This window comes from Schistocerca piceifrons, chromosome X (assembly GCF_021461385.2).
Source record: "Schistocerca piceifrons isolate TAMUIC-IGC-003096 chromosome X, iqSchPice1.1, whole genome shotgun sequence".
NCBI classification, from domain to species: Eukaryota; Metazoa; Arthropoda; class Insecta; order Orthoptera; family Acrididae; genus Schistocerca; species Schistocerca piceifrons.
The window spans coordinates 291,904,690-291,920,117 of NC_060149.1; the positions used below are offsets into that span (position 1 = coordinate 291,904,690).

The window sequence follows — 15,428 nt, forward strand, 5'->3', positions numbered from 1 at the left end:
TTTAAACACCATACAGCAATGAAGTTTCTTATTTGAACTACTACAATTCACACCAATGTTGCAGAACAAGACTACTATGCGATACTGGAAATGAATAAAACAAATACAAATATTAGAAACAAACTCATGTTACACAACCTTCAGCACTATTTCCTTATATAAAAAAAGAACTTCACCTGCATACGGGGAATTCCTGTCATATATGGAGGAATGGAACCAGTAGATTCATCTGACACAGTAACTGCTGCAGTTTCTGCTCTCTGAGGTGCTGCGACATCTGAAATGAAGAAAGTAGGCATGGAAACATAAATCCTTCTGGAGAAGGTTAAGAAACACTGACCACAATAACCAACAACATTCAGCAACTTTGTATTTAATTGAAATTCCATTCAAATTATACGTGTAACTCAAATGAAAATGAGATAGATGGAAAAAGTACATAAACTGTTTATTACTTCAATACTAATCACAATAACTGTTAATAAATTTATCCCACTGTGAGACAAGTCGGTCAGTGCCTTCATGGAGAAATGTTAGTAGTTGCCTACAGAACCACTGTTGTACCTATGCATGGACCTCTTCGTCAGAAGCAAATTGATGGCTACAAATGTTTTTCTTCATTCCTCCAACGTTATGGAAATCACACAGGGAGATATCGGGACTGTGCAGAGGACATGTAGGGGCTCCCCAGCAAAACTTCTGTAGCATAGTTGAAACAATAGGCATATCAGCTACCAGAAAGTCATGGTTAACTTTTTCTTTGACTGCAAGGGCCAAATGCTCATTGACTTTCTGGAACACAGTGGCACAATTAATGCACAGTGGTACATAGACACCCTACAAAAATTGAAGTGCCCCATGAAGCCCAAGTACTCAAGAATGTTTGTGAACAGCATCATTCTGTTGCAGGATAATGACTGCCGACATGTTGCCAGGGTTGTTTAAACTATGCTATGTCAATCCTGGTTCGTAGGTAACTGGTTACATTTTTCCATGAAGGAAATGACCATCTTGTCTCATAGTGGGATAAATGTATTATCAGTTTTGGTGATTGCTTTTGAAATAATAGATAGTCAGCTTAAATTTTCCATTTGTCTTGTTTTCAGCTGACTGTCCCTTATACATTTACAAAGGGCATTAGGGAAGTTTTGGAATATAGTTACAATTATGTTATACTTTGTAAACAACACCTGCTGCTATCAGTTTCTCACTAACCTTCAAAACCACACAGAAAACTGGTCTTCAAACTGTCTTTGTTGGCAGGGCACTTTTAATGTTAAAAATTGTAGCAGCTCTTTTTTCTGCATAGGGGATCAGAATCTTTTCACCTGTATTTTCGCCTTTGGAAAGCAACAATAACATCAGACAAAGCCTGAGCTACAGCCGGTTGGAGATGGGGTTGGTTGGGGGATTCTGAAGAACTCTTAAGCAAGCAACATACTCAGTACAAATTTTGCTTTCCCTCAAAGTCAGAGCACTCCCATAGGTCTACCTAGGACTTCTTTATTTATTTATTTTTATTTTTTATTTTTATTTTATTTTTTTTTTTTTTAGAAGTTGGACTCTTAACAATTCAAAATTAGCCTTACAATGCAGAAAACTTCCACCGTTACTGACAGTTAGTTGTTTTCAGACTACTACAGGTGTGCACAATTGCAATTAAATACACACTCCTTGTTTTATCACTTGGTTAGAACACGATGTAAAGAATCCAAGCTTCAGGTAGTGCACCATTGTTAGTTATATAACTTGATGCACTGCTTTCCGATTTTTTGAGTGTGTATTTTTGCATGAAACCTTGCCATCTCAAACCAACAGGATGGAAACACAGTTGAACACTTAGCAGACCCCTATGTCCATCAGACATATTTGTGAGCAAACTTGCCCTCTGCCCAAATGTGGTCATACGTATAAAGCAGAAAGTGCTTGCCCACAAGAAAATGACATTGCAACATCTGAATGTGAACACCGTCTGGCCCTGGGGTGGAGCATTGGGAACCCAAATGGTCGGCCTGGTGTGTGTGTGTGTGTGTGTGTGTGTGTGTGTGTGTGTGTGCGCGCGCGCGCGCGCTCACACATTTTTTGGACACCGCATGTGCAATAAAAACAGAGGGTTTTCCCTGTTATTGGTAGTGCCCATGAGAGTGTTAGAAGCCTCATGAAATATGGTGAAAAATAACAGGAAGTGTATTTACGGTTGGCCACATTAAGTGTGAGCAAAAACTGACAGTTTTGTAAGTTGAAATTTATTCTTGAAATTCAATTTAACTTTATTAGGGAAAGATGTACTTCATAAAGCTACATATAAGAATTTTTGCTGGACCAGGACTCGAACTCTGATTTCCTGCTAATCATGAGTGGTCACCTTACCACTTATGGTATCCAAGCATGTTCCCCGGACTGACCCAAGCTGCCACTTGTCACACACCTATCTATCTCATAGATTATTGATTCATTTACCCACATCTGCACATATCGTCATACCTGTGCAGGTTTTATAATCAAGACAATGAAAAATTATAGGCTATCATTGTGATTTCCGTCCTAGGTCCATCTTTGATGATGCACAACACTTTAAAATATTGAAATTTATTACTGAAATTCTGTAACAGGTATTGATTCTAAAACCAGATGGGAATCATGAGATGTGTGAGTGTACGTAAATCTATTAATTATTAGTGAGAAGAAATAGATAGGTGTGTGACGTGAAAGTTTGCATTGGTCTGGGGAGTATGCTCGGCTAGTCTAAGTGGCAAGGCGACTGCTCGAGATAAGTGGGAAATCCGGGTTTGAGTCCCAGTTTAGCACAAACTTTCAAATGTCACTTTAGGTAGTATATCTGTACCCATTACAGTTAAGTCGAATTTCAGGAATAAATTTCAATATTTGAAACTCCAGTTCATTATCAACTATAAAGATTTTGTAAGGGTTATAAAGTGCAGCCTGCACGGCCTTGCTATACTTCTTGTCAGTGTTATATTTAATTTAAATACAAGCACTAGCACAAGAATTTCTTTTTGTGCCCAATAAGGTTGCCTCAAAATTCTAATGTTAGATGTGGAGCTCCGTGGTCCCTTAAGTTAGTACACTTATTTGCTATCTAGCATAAGTGATACCTGTGGAAGTCTTAAGCTGTTATGCTGGTCTGTTTTAGAATAAATCTACCTTAAGACACATTAAGCTATTTAAATTCTGTTGCCTGGGAAATTACTTGCTTGGGCTCCTGATGCTTTGGCATATTGAGGGCATAGTGTGTTAATGCTGTACAGTCAAGGCAGTGCATCGTATAAGGTACCCATTATTTTCAAACCACATTTATTTCAGATTTTTCAAATTTATATTTTACACCAAGTTGACAAAAGTCATGAAATAGTGATACACAGACGGAGGTACAGGGTGATACATGGGAGACTGACGGTTTGAACTGTGTAGTAATGAGAGCACGGTGGTGGGAGGTGGTCATGGTGGGGATAGTTCTGATCCACACAAGACGCCATTTCATTTACTAAGTCACTACGGAGCAGTGGGACTTGCAACGTCGAATGTTTGTCTATGACAGTTTCATGGAAAGTGGTGAATCTATTACTGCTACGCAGCAATTGTTTTGTGTGTGGTATAATGTCGGTCGACATGGTGCTGTTCCGAACCATAACACAATCCTCAGATGGGTGGAAAACTTCAGATCAACTGGAAACATACTGGATAAGAAGCATCCTGGCCCGAGGCCGAGAGTAACGACACCAGAAAATGTTGAAAGAGTAAGGCAAGCAGCAGTCAGAAGCCCAGGACGGTCAGCTAGACGTCGTGCTAGTGAGTTAGGAATCAATCGTGAATCGGTTAGATGAATTTTGCATAAATAATTAAAATTCCATCCCCACAAAACGCTTATTGCCCAACAACTTAAGGAAACTGATTTTGCTGTACGAGAAGACTTCGCTTACAGAATGCAAGTGATTTTGGGATCAAATGAAAATTAAATTTTATTGATGAGCGATGAAGCTCATTTTCATTTAAACGGGACCAGGAATAAGCAAAACCTACGTTACTGGGCCCCGGAGCATCCACACCTTATCCACCAGCAGCCTCTACACTCAGAAAAAGTAACAGTCTGGTATGCTCTTGGCTCTGTCGGCATTATTGGACCTTATTTTTTTGAAGAGAACAGCACCACAGTTACTGTTAATTTGGTTCATTACATTCGTATGCTTGAAACATTCTTGAAACCAGAACTAAGAAAACAATGAATCCCTTTACAACACGTTAGGTTCCAGCAGGATGGGGCAACATCGCATACCGCAAACACTTCAATGACAGTTCTTAGATGCATGTTTCCTGGCCAGATTATCTCACGTTTTGGCAATGTTCCTTGGCCTCCCAGGTCTCCTGACTTGTCAGTATGTGACTATTTTCTGTGGGGGTACCTTAAGAACTATGTCTATAACCACAAACCATGAAATTTGGACGAGTTGAAGAATGCAATCATTCAAGAAATTGCTGCCATTCCTGCAGAGATTTTAGTCCGTGTGATGGAGGATTTTAAGAAGAGACTTGAGTCCTGCATTCGATAGGATGGACATCACTTTGATGACATTATTTTTCACAAATAACTTTGTTAACTAAAATGGCAAATAATGAGCTTTGATTTTGTGTAAATAAACATGCATTAATTTTAAAGTTGGCTGAGTATTATTTCATTAAAAACTGTCCGTCTCTCGTGTGTCACCCTGTGGTATTGCGTACACAATGTATAAAAGGGCAGTGCATAGGTGGAGCTATCATCTGAGCCCAGCTGAGTCATGTGAAAAGATCTTCAATGTGATTATGGCCGCACGGCAGAAATCAACAGATTTTGAATGCCGAATGGTAATTGGAGCTAGATGCATTGGACATTCCATTTCGGAAACCATTAGGGAATTAAGTATTCCGAGATCCACAGTGTGAAGAGTGTGCGGGGAATACCAGATTTCACGCATTATCTCTCACCACAAACAATGCAGTGGCTGACCGCCTTCACTTAACAACTGAGAGTAGTGGCGTTTGTGTAGAGTTGTCAGTGTTAAGGATACAGGGAACTTACAAATGGTGGAAAAAAATCAAATTTTTTTATGACTTTATTCTATTCTATAGTCTTTCCTGATTACATTGATATATACATTATACGGTTTCAAATGAATAATGACCTATATATACCAATTTTTAAAGTTACGGTCATGCACACTGCCAAGCCCCCTTTATTTCTGTTACAGAAACCAGTATTATTCTGAAAAGAACTGTGAACTTTCTGTTTCCAGCAATTATACGTATGATACATTGTATATGTTGGTAACAGTGCAGATTTCTAGCGTCTGTAAATGATTATCTTTGCTAGTATTTACTTTTGTTTCACTGAAGCAGTTTGTTCACGTGTTACTGAATGTTTGTTGCCAAAGTGCTACATATATTTATGGAAGTATATCCTTTAGTGTGCAATAGGTACGAACTATGCCATGAATCAAGAAATCCAGTTAAAGGAAATTCCGTGGTAACCAGTTCACAAACAAAGCAAGCCACACTGTTGAAAGTAACCTATGTATCAGTTCTTCAGGGAAGAAAATCTCACATGGCACGCCGCCTAGCAATTCAAATTTTTGTATTAACAATCACACTGTTTGCAGTGGATTTGTTGTTGTTGATGTGGGCATCTTATCTTCTTTGATAAAGCAAGTGGAGAAATGTGAACAATGTGATGGCGTAGGCTGTCTGGAAATAACAGAACAACACAGTAGCAGGAAGGGTTTAGTATCAAAATTATTTGTTCTGTGCAGATCCTGCAATAAATCTACCTCGAAAATGACTTCAAACATTGTCCATAATTCATATAATGTGAATTTGAAATTAGTGTATGGAATGCGTGCAATGGGAAAAGGAAAAAAGGCGGCTCAAACGTATAGTGGTTTGATCGACCTTCCTCCTATTTGAACAGTTCTTGGGTATCCGACCAGATAGCGTTGTAATTTCTCCACGATATTTTGGCAGACGTACACGCTGCTATCTTCAGGTGGTTCCTGACGAATGTTGTGCTGTTCCTCTCGGCACCCTATATATACTAGCCGTTACCCCCTCCACCGTTCCTCTCCTGGTGTCTTTGGCGCGGCTGGCGCAGCGGCTACTGGAGGTGGTGGGGGAAGCGGTGCCTGGATCTGAACTGGGGTCTGCAGTCTCCCTGCTGCTGCCGTCGGCAGCGGTCCTTGATCTCTGAGACCGCATCTTTCTCTCCATGCTGAGTGTAGGGTTCCAATCCTGACTAAGTTGAAGGCCACTGTCTTTATTAATTAGATCATCCTGTAGTCAGATTTCGGTGGCCTCTTTAGTAACCGCGTTACTAAAGAGCCATCGGATGCATTACTGCGTTACTAAAGAGGCCATCGAAATCCGACTACAGGACGATCTAATTAATAAAGACAGTGGCCTTCAACTTAGTCAGGCTTGGAACCCTGCACTCAGCCTGGAGAGAAAGATGCGGTTCCAGAGATTGAGGACCACCTCCGACGGCGGCAGCAGCAGGGAGACTGCAGACCCCAGTTCAGACCCAGGCGCCGCTTCCCCCACCACCTCCAGTAGCTGCCGCACCAACCGCACCAAAGACATCAGGAGAGGAACGGTAGAGGGGGTAATGGCTAGTATATATAGGGTGCCGAGAGGAACAGCACAGCATTTCTCAGGAACCACCTGAAGATGGCAGCGTGTATGTCTGCCGAAATATTATGGAGAAATTACGACGCTACCCGGTCGGATACCCGAGAACTGTTCAAATTGGAAATACGCCGGGAAAATTTCAGATCGCACACCTTCCTCCCTCTAACAGTATGTTCAGCAAGTATATAAAAATACTTTTAGGTGCCTTGATGGGTGTATCTAAAGGATCTGTGAAACATGCAGTAGGAGAAATTGTAAATATTACTGGAACCAAGGACACTGCTGTTGCACTTGAAGGGACATGGCAATGTCGAGGACATCGTTCCTTGAATGGTGTTGTAAGTTTTACTTCTCTGGAGAATGGCAAAGTTGTTGATGTTGAGTGCTTATCTAAGTACTGCCACACCTGCCATGGTAACACTGAAGGACATATTGAACATCAGTGTTCTAAGAATTATAATGGTTACAGTGGAGGTATGGAGTGTGATGGAGCTCTAAAAATATTTCAGAGGTTGGTGCCCGTTTATAATGTTAGATATACAAAATACCTAGGCGATGGGGAATCTAAAGCTTTCAATAAAATTAATGAGTTCAATGTTTATGGTGATACCTTGGTAACAAAACTGGAGTGTTGTGGACATATGCAAAAGAGGATGGGTGCTAGATAGGAGAAGCTATGGAGACAAATGAAAGGAAAGTTACTATCTGATGGAAAGTCTCTATTTGGCCTAGGCAGATTAACAGAAACTAAAATAGACTTTCTTCAGAGTTATTATGGACTAGCCATTAGATGAACTGTGCCTCTGAATGATGTTACAGCAATGAGAAAAGCTGTATGAGCCATCTGCTTTCATAAGTTGTCCACAGATGACCACCCTACCCTAAAGGACCAGATTCTTGGTGTGGTTACCAAAAAGCGAAAGAAAGTGGTCAAATATACCATTATAAGCATTCTGTTCCTGAGTCTGCTATGAATCAAATAAAAACAATTTTTAGAGACCTGAGTGACCCTGTTTCGCTCAGTAAATGTATTCATAGGACACTCAGAATACAAATGAAAGTTTCAACAATTGCATATGGGAAAAGATTACCCAAGAATTTTTAGTAAGACTAAATACTTTAAAAGTTGGTGTACTAGATGCAGTGATATGTTTCAATGATGGAGTGAGAGGAAGGTTGGAAGTCCTGATAAATTTAGGCATAAAATGTGGCTCTAATATGGAATATCAATTGCTTGGGTGTGACAGACAACGGGTGCACGAAGCTGAAAGATTTGCTCTTCAAGTTACCAAAGAAGCAAGAAAGGATGCCAAGAGGAAGCTTGAAGATGAAGAAATGCTGTAGGATGAAGACTATGCTTCAGGAATGTTCTGAGGCACAGTTTAATTGGACTCATATCTATATTCACAATTTCCTGCAAGCTGTATTTTTCAGAATTCAGGTACAAATATTTCCTAAAGTTTATAAACCATATACATATGTAGTAGACCTAAGCTTTATTGCAGAGCAACTAAATTATGGAAAAAGTATCATTTTCACTAGGAAAAAAATTATAAAAATTAAAATGTAGGTTGTGATATTTTTTTATCCTTGTAATATACATAATAGGTGGAATTAAATAGGTCTAGTACCTCAGCCATCATGTTATGCATATATGGTAAAAATTTGGTGTCCTTCAAATGTATAAAATTGGATTACATGGTACCGCAATTTGAGGAAGCATTTTGGAAAAAAACTGCAACAATTTCTTTGTAATTTTTTAATAACCCTAAGCAAGTTCAAAAATATTCAAAATACTACTAATTTGTTTAGAAAGTGTGCTACATTACCTGGTATCAACAAAAAATCTGTAAAACACATACATTATGAACAGTGCCTGAAAGAAATAGGTGTTGATTTTTACATAATATTGAGCCGCAAAAGTACCCTGTATCCTTAACAGTGTGATGTACAATGAACGTATCCGTTAGGACAGTGTGGCGAAATTTGGCGTTAATGGGCTATGGTGGTGGATGACCGACGCTAACAGCATGACACTGCCTGCTGGTCATGTCCTGGGCTCATGACCATATTGGTTGGACCTTGACTGGAAAACCTGGCACGGTCAGATGAGTCCCAATTCAAGGTGGTAAAAGGTGATGATAGGGTTGAGTGTGGAGAAGACCCCACAAAGCCATTACCCAGACTGTCAACAAGGCATTGTGCAAGCTGTGGTGGTTCCGTAACAGTGTGGGCTGCATTTACATGGCATGTACTCGGTCCTCTTGTCCAACTGAATAGATCATTGACTGGAAATGGTTATGTTCGGTTACTTAGAGACCATTTGCAACCATTCATGGACTTCATGTTCCCAAAAACCTATGGACATATGGATGACAATGCACCATTTACTGTGCCACAATTGTTCAGGATTGCTTTAAGAACATTCTGGACAATTTGAGCGAATGATTTGGCCACCCAGAGCATCCGGCATGGGACACAATCGAGAGGTCAGTTTGTGCACAAAATCCTGCAGCGGCAACACTTTCACAATTATGGACAGCTGTAGAGGCAGTGTGGGTGAATATTTCTGCAGGGGACTTCCAATGACTTGGATGAGGCAATGCCACATCAAGTTGCAGGACTACACCAGGCAAAAGAAGGTATGATATGGTATTAGGAGGTATCCTATGACTTTTGTGGTATCCCATGACTTGGGTCATCTCAGTGTTTATCAGGTCTGTAGATATCAGAAGCACTCAATAAGATCAGGCAGCACTGCAGAATGCGTAGCAGGGAGTAAGGTTTCACTTCTCATGCTGGCAGAAGTGGCCGCTGGAACATCTGACACTGCCAATAGACAGTGGGATGGGCTGTGGCTGGCTGCGAGGAAGACAGCATACAATATGTAGGAAAACCACAGCCATTCTGGTGCAAAGCAAGTAATTTTGTTTAATAAATATTTACTAATAAAAGCCACTTTTTCCACTGCAGATATTAGGAGAAGCCTCTGGTCATAAGCACAGTCTTATGACGATATTACAACGCAAAAAAGCAGTCATTTCAATGAATAGATGAATAATGTTTAAGATAATGATATTACACAAACAGCAGTGATGTTTCATGGTTATAAGTACAAGATCTAGACTGTGCGCTGCAGTCGTCAGTCACCGACAGATGCCTTTCAATTTAGTTCTGTCATAAGACCATTCTCTCAGAAAATAGCTAGTTTTGAGTTAAAAGTGATGGAATGTTTCATTATTGTCAAGTAGCGATGTTTTCATAAATAAACGCATCATAAGGGCACCCAGGAACATTATGTCAACTAATATAGTTTCTCCACTTTCATCACTTAAGAAATTACAGGCTATAAAATTGCATTTTCCAGAAAATCCGGTGGCACTGATACCTCTTCTGTGAGGGACATCAACAAAGAGAGCTTTGGAGAAAACAGAAAGGAGGAAATCCTACGCAACAACTCACAAAGATAATCCATGGGCAGCTTGTCTTAATATCTGCAAGTCCTTGATGGGCAAGTACAGTCAGTCATAATGTACACCTCTTACGTCATTGCCTGCACACTCACTAACTTAACTGAGAAACTTCTGTAGGTTTAGTACAAAGGGAGGTGGGTGGGGATGGGGAGGGATGGGACGAGGGGGGAGCACGATATCTTACAACTGGGCACTGGTAGTTCTGTGTTGTGTGTGTTGCGTCCAGTGGTGATTGGTGCCCATGGTTCGTTAGTTGCTAGATGTGGTACATTTTTATTGTGAGGTGACAAGGACAGACTAGACAAATTAAGAATTGATTTGCTTTTGAGTACTTTATGTCAGAAGCCTGTTAAAAGGCAAAGTTAAGCATTGACATTACTCATCAAAATTTGAGAGTTTACTTTCATACGATTAAAGTTTAATCTTCCAAGTATGATAGCATTTGGAGTTGGTTTTGAAATTTCTTATTAAATGAGAATCTATGGATTTTAGAGATTTTTTGATATTCACTCACAACCTAACCTGTTAATAAACATATCCCTCCGTTCTCAACCATTAAAAACTTTGATAAATTGCAAACTGAAGAGCAGCAGCATGGCATCACTAACTCGTATGCAGCTGATCCACATTCTACACTGGTTGCATTGAAAGTGAGTACAAGGTTATCACAATGAAATCAAATAGGGGCAACGCTGGAACAGTACTAATAATGAATAGGAAATAAGAATGCACATGAACTATAAGTAACGTTAATGTGAACACATTATCATAGACAAACCAGAAAGAAAGCCAAGACCAATCATCAAGGCTATTAACTCACCAGATAATTTATTAAATTAAAAAAAGAATTCTGACTGTTATGGGAAACAAAAATTTAATTGTGATGGGAAACTGGGATGTGATACGAGGAAAAGGAAGTGACTGTACAATCACAGGAGAGCGGTGGCTGTGAGAAAGGAATAAGTGAAGTCACTTTGTAGAATTTTGCACAGAGCACTATTTGATCACTACAAACACTTGGTTTTAGAATAGTAAAAGAGTGTTGTATACTTGAGAGGGACCTGGAGACACTAGGAAGTTTCAGGTAGATTACATGATGGTAAGATAATTCAAAACCAGGTTTTAAACTGCAACATTTCCAGGGGCAGATGAGGAGTCTGATCATAATTTATCGACTATGAACTGCAGATAATGACTGAAGAAATTGCAGAAGGATAGGAAATTAAGGAGATGAGACCTGGATAAATTTAATGACTCAGACGTTGTTGAGAGTTTCAAAGGAACCAATAGAGTAACAGTTGACTGAAACAGGGGAAAGGAATATAATGGAAGATGAATGGGTAACTTTGAGAAATGAAATAGTGAATGCAGCAGAATATTAAATTGGAAAAATGCGAAGTCCAGCAGGAATCCATGACATTGACAGATAGTGCAACCAGCAAAGAAAGAATGGCTAAAGGAGAAATACAAAGCTGAAGAAGCCATGAGAAGGATAGATGCCATCTATAGGAAAACTAATGAAATCATTGGAGGAAAGAGAAGCAGTTGCATGAATACAGAGAGCTCAGATGGCAAGACAATACTCAGCAAAGAAGGGAATGCCGAATTGTGTAAGGGATATATAAAAGGAAATAAACTTGAAGACAATATTACAGAAAGGGGAAGTAGGAGGAGACGAGATGGGAGATGATACACTGTGAGAAGAATCAGATGTAGTACTGGTAGACCCACATCGCAAAACAAGGCATCCAGAGTGGACAATACTTCCTTAGAATTACTGAGGTCCTTGAAAAAACATACCACAACAGTACTGTTCCATCTAGTATGCAAGATATATGAGATAGTTCACAGGTCTATACAGTGAGGTCATGAGATGGTCCATCTGGAGTTAGTGACATCAGACCGAAGTCTGATCGAATTGCAGTAATAAGTAGAAGCATTAACATCGAGGCACTGAGAGAGGTATTGGTGACAAAGATGAGAAATAACTGCACAAGAGATGAACGTGATGGGTTAAACCAGTCTGCAAGCCAAAGAGCAGAAGAGATCCCATTAGAGCTAGATCTGACAAGAATTGATATCCTGTACAACTGAAAAAGAATATGTCTGAGTTGTTTGGCTACCAACAAGTTCCAGCCATATTTATTTGGCAAACCATTCACTGCTGTGATGTATCACCATTCTCTATGTTGGATGACTAGCCTATAGAATCCGTCGAGTCAACTGGTGAGAGGCCCTAAAATTTCAAGTGTTGTTATTATTTTATCCTTTTTGCAGTGCTGACAAAATCTCAGTCATTGCTACACTAAATGACACTGCTGCTAAACAAAGGGAAAAATTCAGAATTGCTGAAAATCACATAGGCCTTGAAGAAAGAGGAATGGTGAACACAGAATTCTGATTAATAAATAGAACACTGTATAAGAGGAACTGTGATCCAATGGGGTGGAAATGATTGCTTGCCATTCCAGCTCATCTGTGGCCAGCACCTGAAGTATTTCCACGATGATTCAGCATCTGATCACATGATATTTGTGAAAATCTACGCAAAATCAAATGCTCAGGTCTCTGCTGATCTATTAGATACTATGAGCCACTGTAAGGAAAGGCAACAACCGATGCACATACCTCAATTACATCTGGGGTATGTAGTACCAATGCCACCTGTACTGGAATCAATTTCTTGGGGAGGTTCAAGAAGTTAACAAATGGGAATTGATGGATAATTGTCTGCACTGATTACACTGTCTGTAAAGTTATGCTGACTACCAAAGGTCCAGAAATTGCAACATTCCTTGTAGAAGACATCATTTTGAAGCACAGGGCACCCACTTGTGACAATCCCTGACCATGGAAAAGCTTGTCAGTCAAGACTAGTATTAGTGATAATTTCAGAGTGCAGCATCACCCACAGGATGGCAACTGCCTACCGCCCGTCAAGTGACAGCCTGAAAGAATGCTTTAATAAAACATTGGCAGGTATGTTCTCGACATATGTTGACATCAAACAGAGAGACTGGTATACAATACTTAATGTAATGACGTTCACATTCAACACAGTGAAGCAAGACATTACAGGTTTCACAACATTCTTCATGCTCCTTACTGATGAGGCTGAAAAGATGATGTATGCACTGTTCCCGTTTCAACCACACAATACTAAGGATGACTACATGAAACATTTTATCACCAGGACCTAAGATGCATATAGACTCCGGACACCCGGGAGAAAGATTACGAACACAATAAGGCCAAGTATCGGCAAGGGAGGTACAACCCAGAGACTTGGTATGGTTCTTTATGACTTTACGGAAAGTAGGACTATTGAAAACATTATTAAAGCACTACTTTGGGCACTATCATATCCTCCACTGCTTGACCAATAACACAGATGACAGGATTACAACCCTTCGTCAAGAAGATAAAGGCACATCCATGTCACCCGTAGAATGCTTCATACTAGGCATCAGTATATAATGGTATAGTGCGTTACCCAGATAAATTTTGGCATCAAAGTTAAAAACTAGTTTTCTCCATTTTATCGGAAATAACGTAATGGTGAAAGGGTGAAAAAACTCGAAAAAATCTTCAAACATCCTCAAGGACATCACCCCAACTGCCTCATGCAATTCCAGGAACTCAGGAACACACCTCCAACCAACCAATTGAAGATATGAAACAAGAAGACAAGGGTACAGTGTCAGGTGCTGAGAATGATTTGAGAAGGAAAGCGCCTGTTGATGGTGACAAGGCTGATGACTGACTGCACAAAAGCCAGATTGTGTAAAGTACTATGCAGATAAGTTCACATGCTCCCATTCCTGATGCACATGGTCATGTGAAATATGTAACTGTGCTTAAGAACTTCGAGTATTTACTACTGGGAGTGCTGTTCTCATTACTCAGTGACTCTGTACATAGCACACATTTGTTGTAACTATATTCAGTGTGCAGTATGTATCAATTTTGTCCTACAAATACTGTGTTTTTCTTGTATGATGTATTGCATATATGTGCCATTATCTTCAGGAGATGTGAAATGTCTGTATAGTCTTTTACAAAGCAGCTTTTAGTAAAAGAATGTTGTTCTCTAACTATTTTGTTATGTGAAAAGACAGCAATCAAATCAGTGCTGCTGTTGAAATGTTATAACTCGAAGTGGGATTTATACATTCTGGGTAACATTATGATTCAATATATACATATTGAATGACATCATGATTCAAAAAGGAAAAACTGAGCCTTTTATGAAAGTAGTTTTTTTTGAAGTGTTATTTTATACCAGTGTCTGGCACTACTTTCTTTTTGCAGTGTTTCTGATGTGATGATATGTCCTTTATGTGTGTTTATGTATTTTCGTAGTTTTTCTCTGTTTTATTTGAAAGAGTTCTGTATGTTTTATTGAAAATGTAGTGTTTTCAATATTTTGTTACTTTGTCTGTACTTTATGCTTATCTCTCTTTCATTCTAAATATGTTATTTATGCCCTGTAATTGGTTGAGAACATAAATAAGATGAAATTGTAAAGTAAATAATGTTTTAGCTTGTCATCATTGCAGTTAATACTCGTGGAAGAGTCAAGAATAATTATATTGTGTCTGTTGATTTGCGGAGAATGTTAGAACTTCAAGATGTAAGTGGTGAAAGCAACAATATTTTAACATGTTGCAGAATGTTAAACTATGTAGAGAGTTACTCAAAGAGAGCCTCAGAGTTATATTTTCAGTTTCCACTGTCTCAGTAACTGTGAATGTGCATGTTTGAGAAATGATATGTAACATATATGTTGAGGAAGTAACTAAGCTGTACAGTAATATATGTTGCTTATTAAAGCAATTTTCATAGCAGACTAAGTAATTGTAAAATGAAATGCTGTTATAGTCATACCAAGGTACACCACATGTATCTGAGTGGGAATATATTTGGAAGTTAAATAGATCTGTTTGTATTTTTCATGTAGCCTTTATTTTCTTCTTTCTCAAGATTCGTTGACAAATCTAATTTTCAATCTGAGAACATTTTATCACAATTATGAAGTGAGAAGCTAAAAATTAAAGTTTTCTTGTTGATGTTGTTGTTGTTGTTGTTGTTGTTGTGGTGGTCTTCAGTCCTGAGACTGGTTTGATGCAGCTCTCCATGCTACTCTATCCTGTGCAAGCTTTTTCATCTCCCAGTACCTACTGCAACCTACATCCTTCTGAATCTGCTTAGTGTATTCATCTCTTGGTCTCCCTCTACGATTTTTACCCTCCACGCTACCCTCCAATACTAAATTGGTGA

The 15,428-nt window shown here is 39.2% G+C and overlaps 1 protein-coding gene across 1 annotated transcript in view; it reads right to left on the bottom strand.

The window, feature by feature from the left end:
• LOC124722315 overlaps positions 1-299 on the bottom strand; it is a 62,118-nt gene extending 61,819 nt beyond the window's left edge. The window contains exon 1 of the mRNA XM_047247495.1: positions 177-299. Within this exon, the coding sequence (XP_047103451.1) occupies positions 177-299 (123 nt within the window). The remainder of the gene's footprint in view (positions 1-176) is intronic.
• Positions 300-15,428: the final 15,129 nt, after the last annotated feature.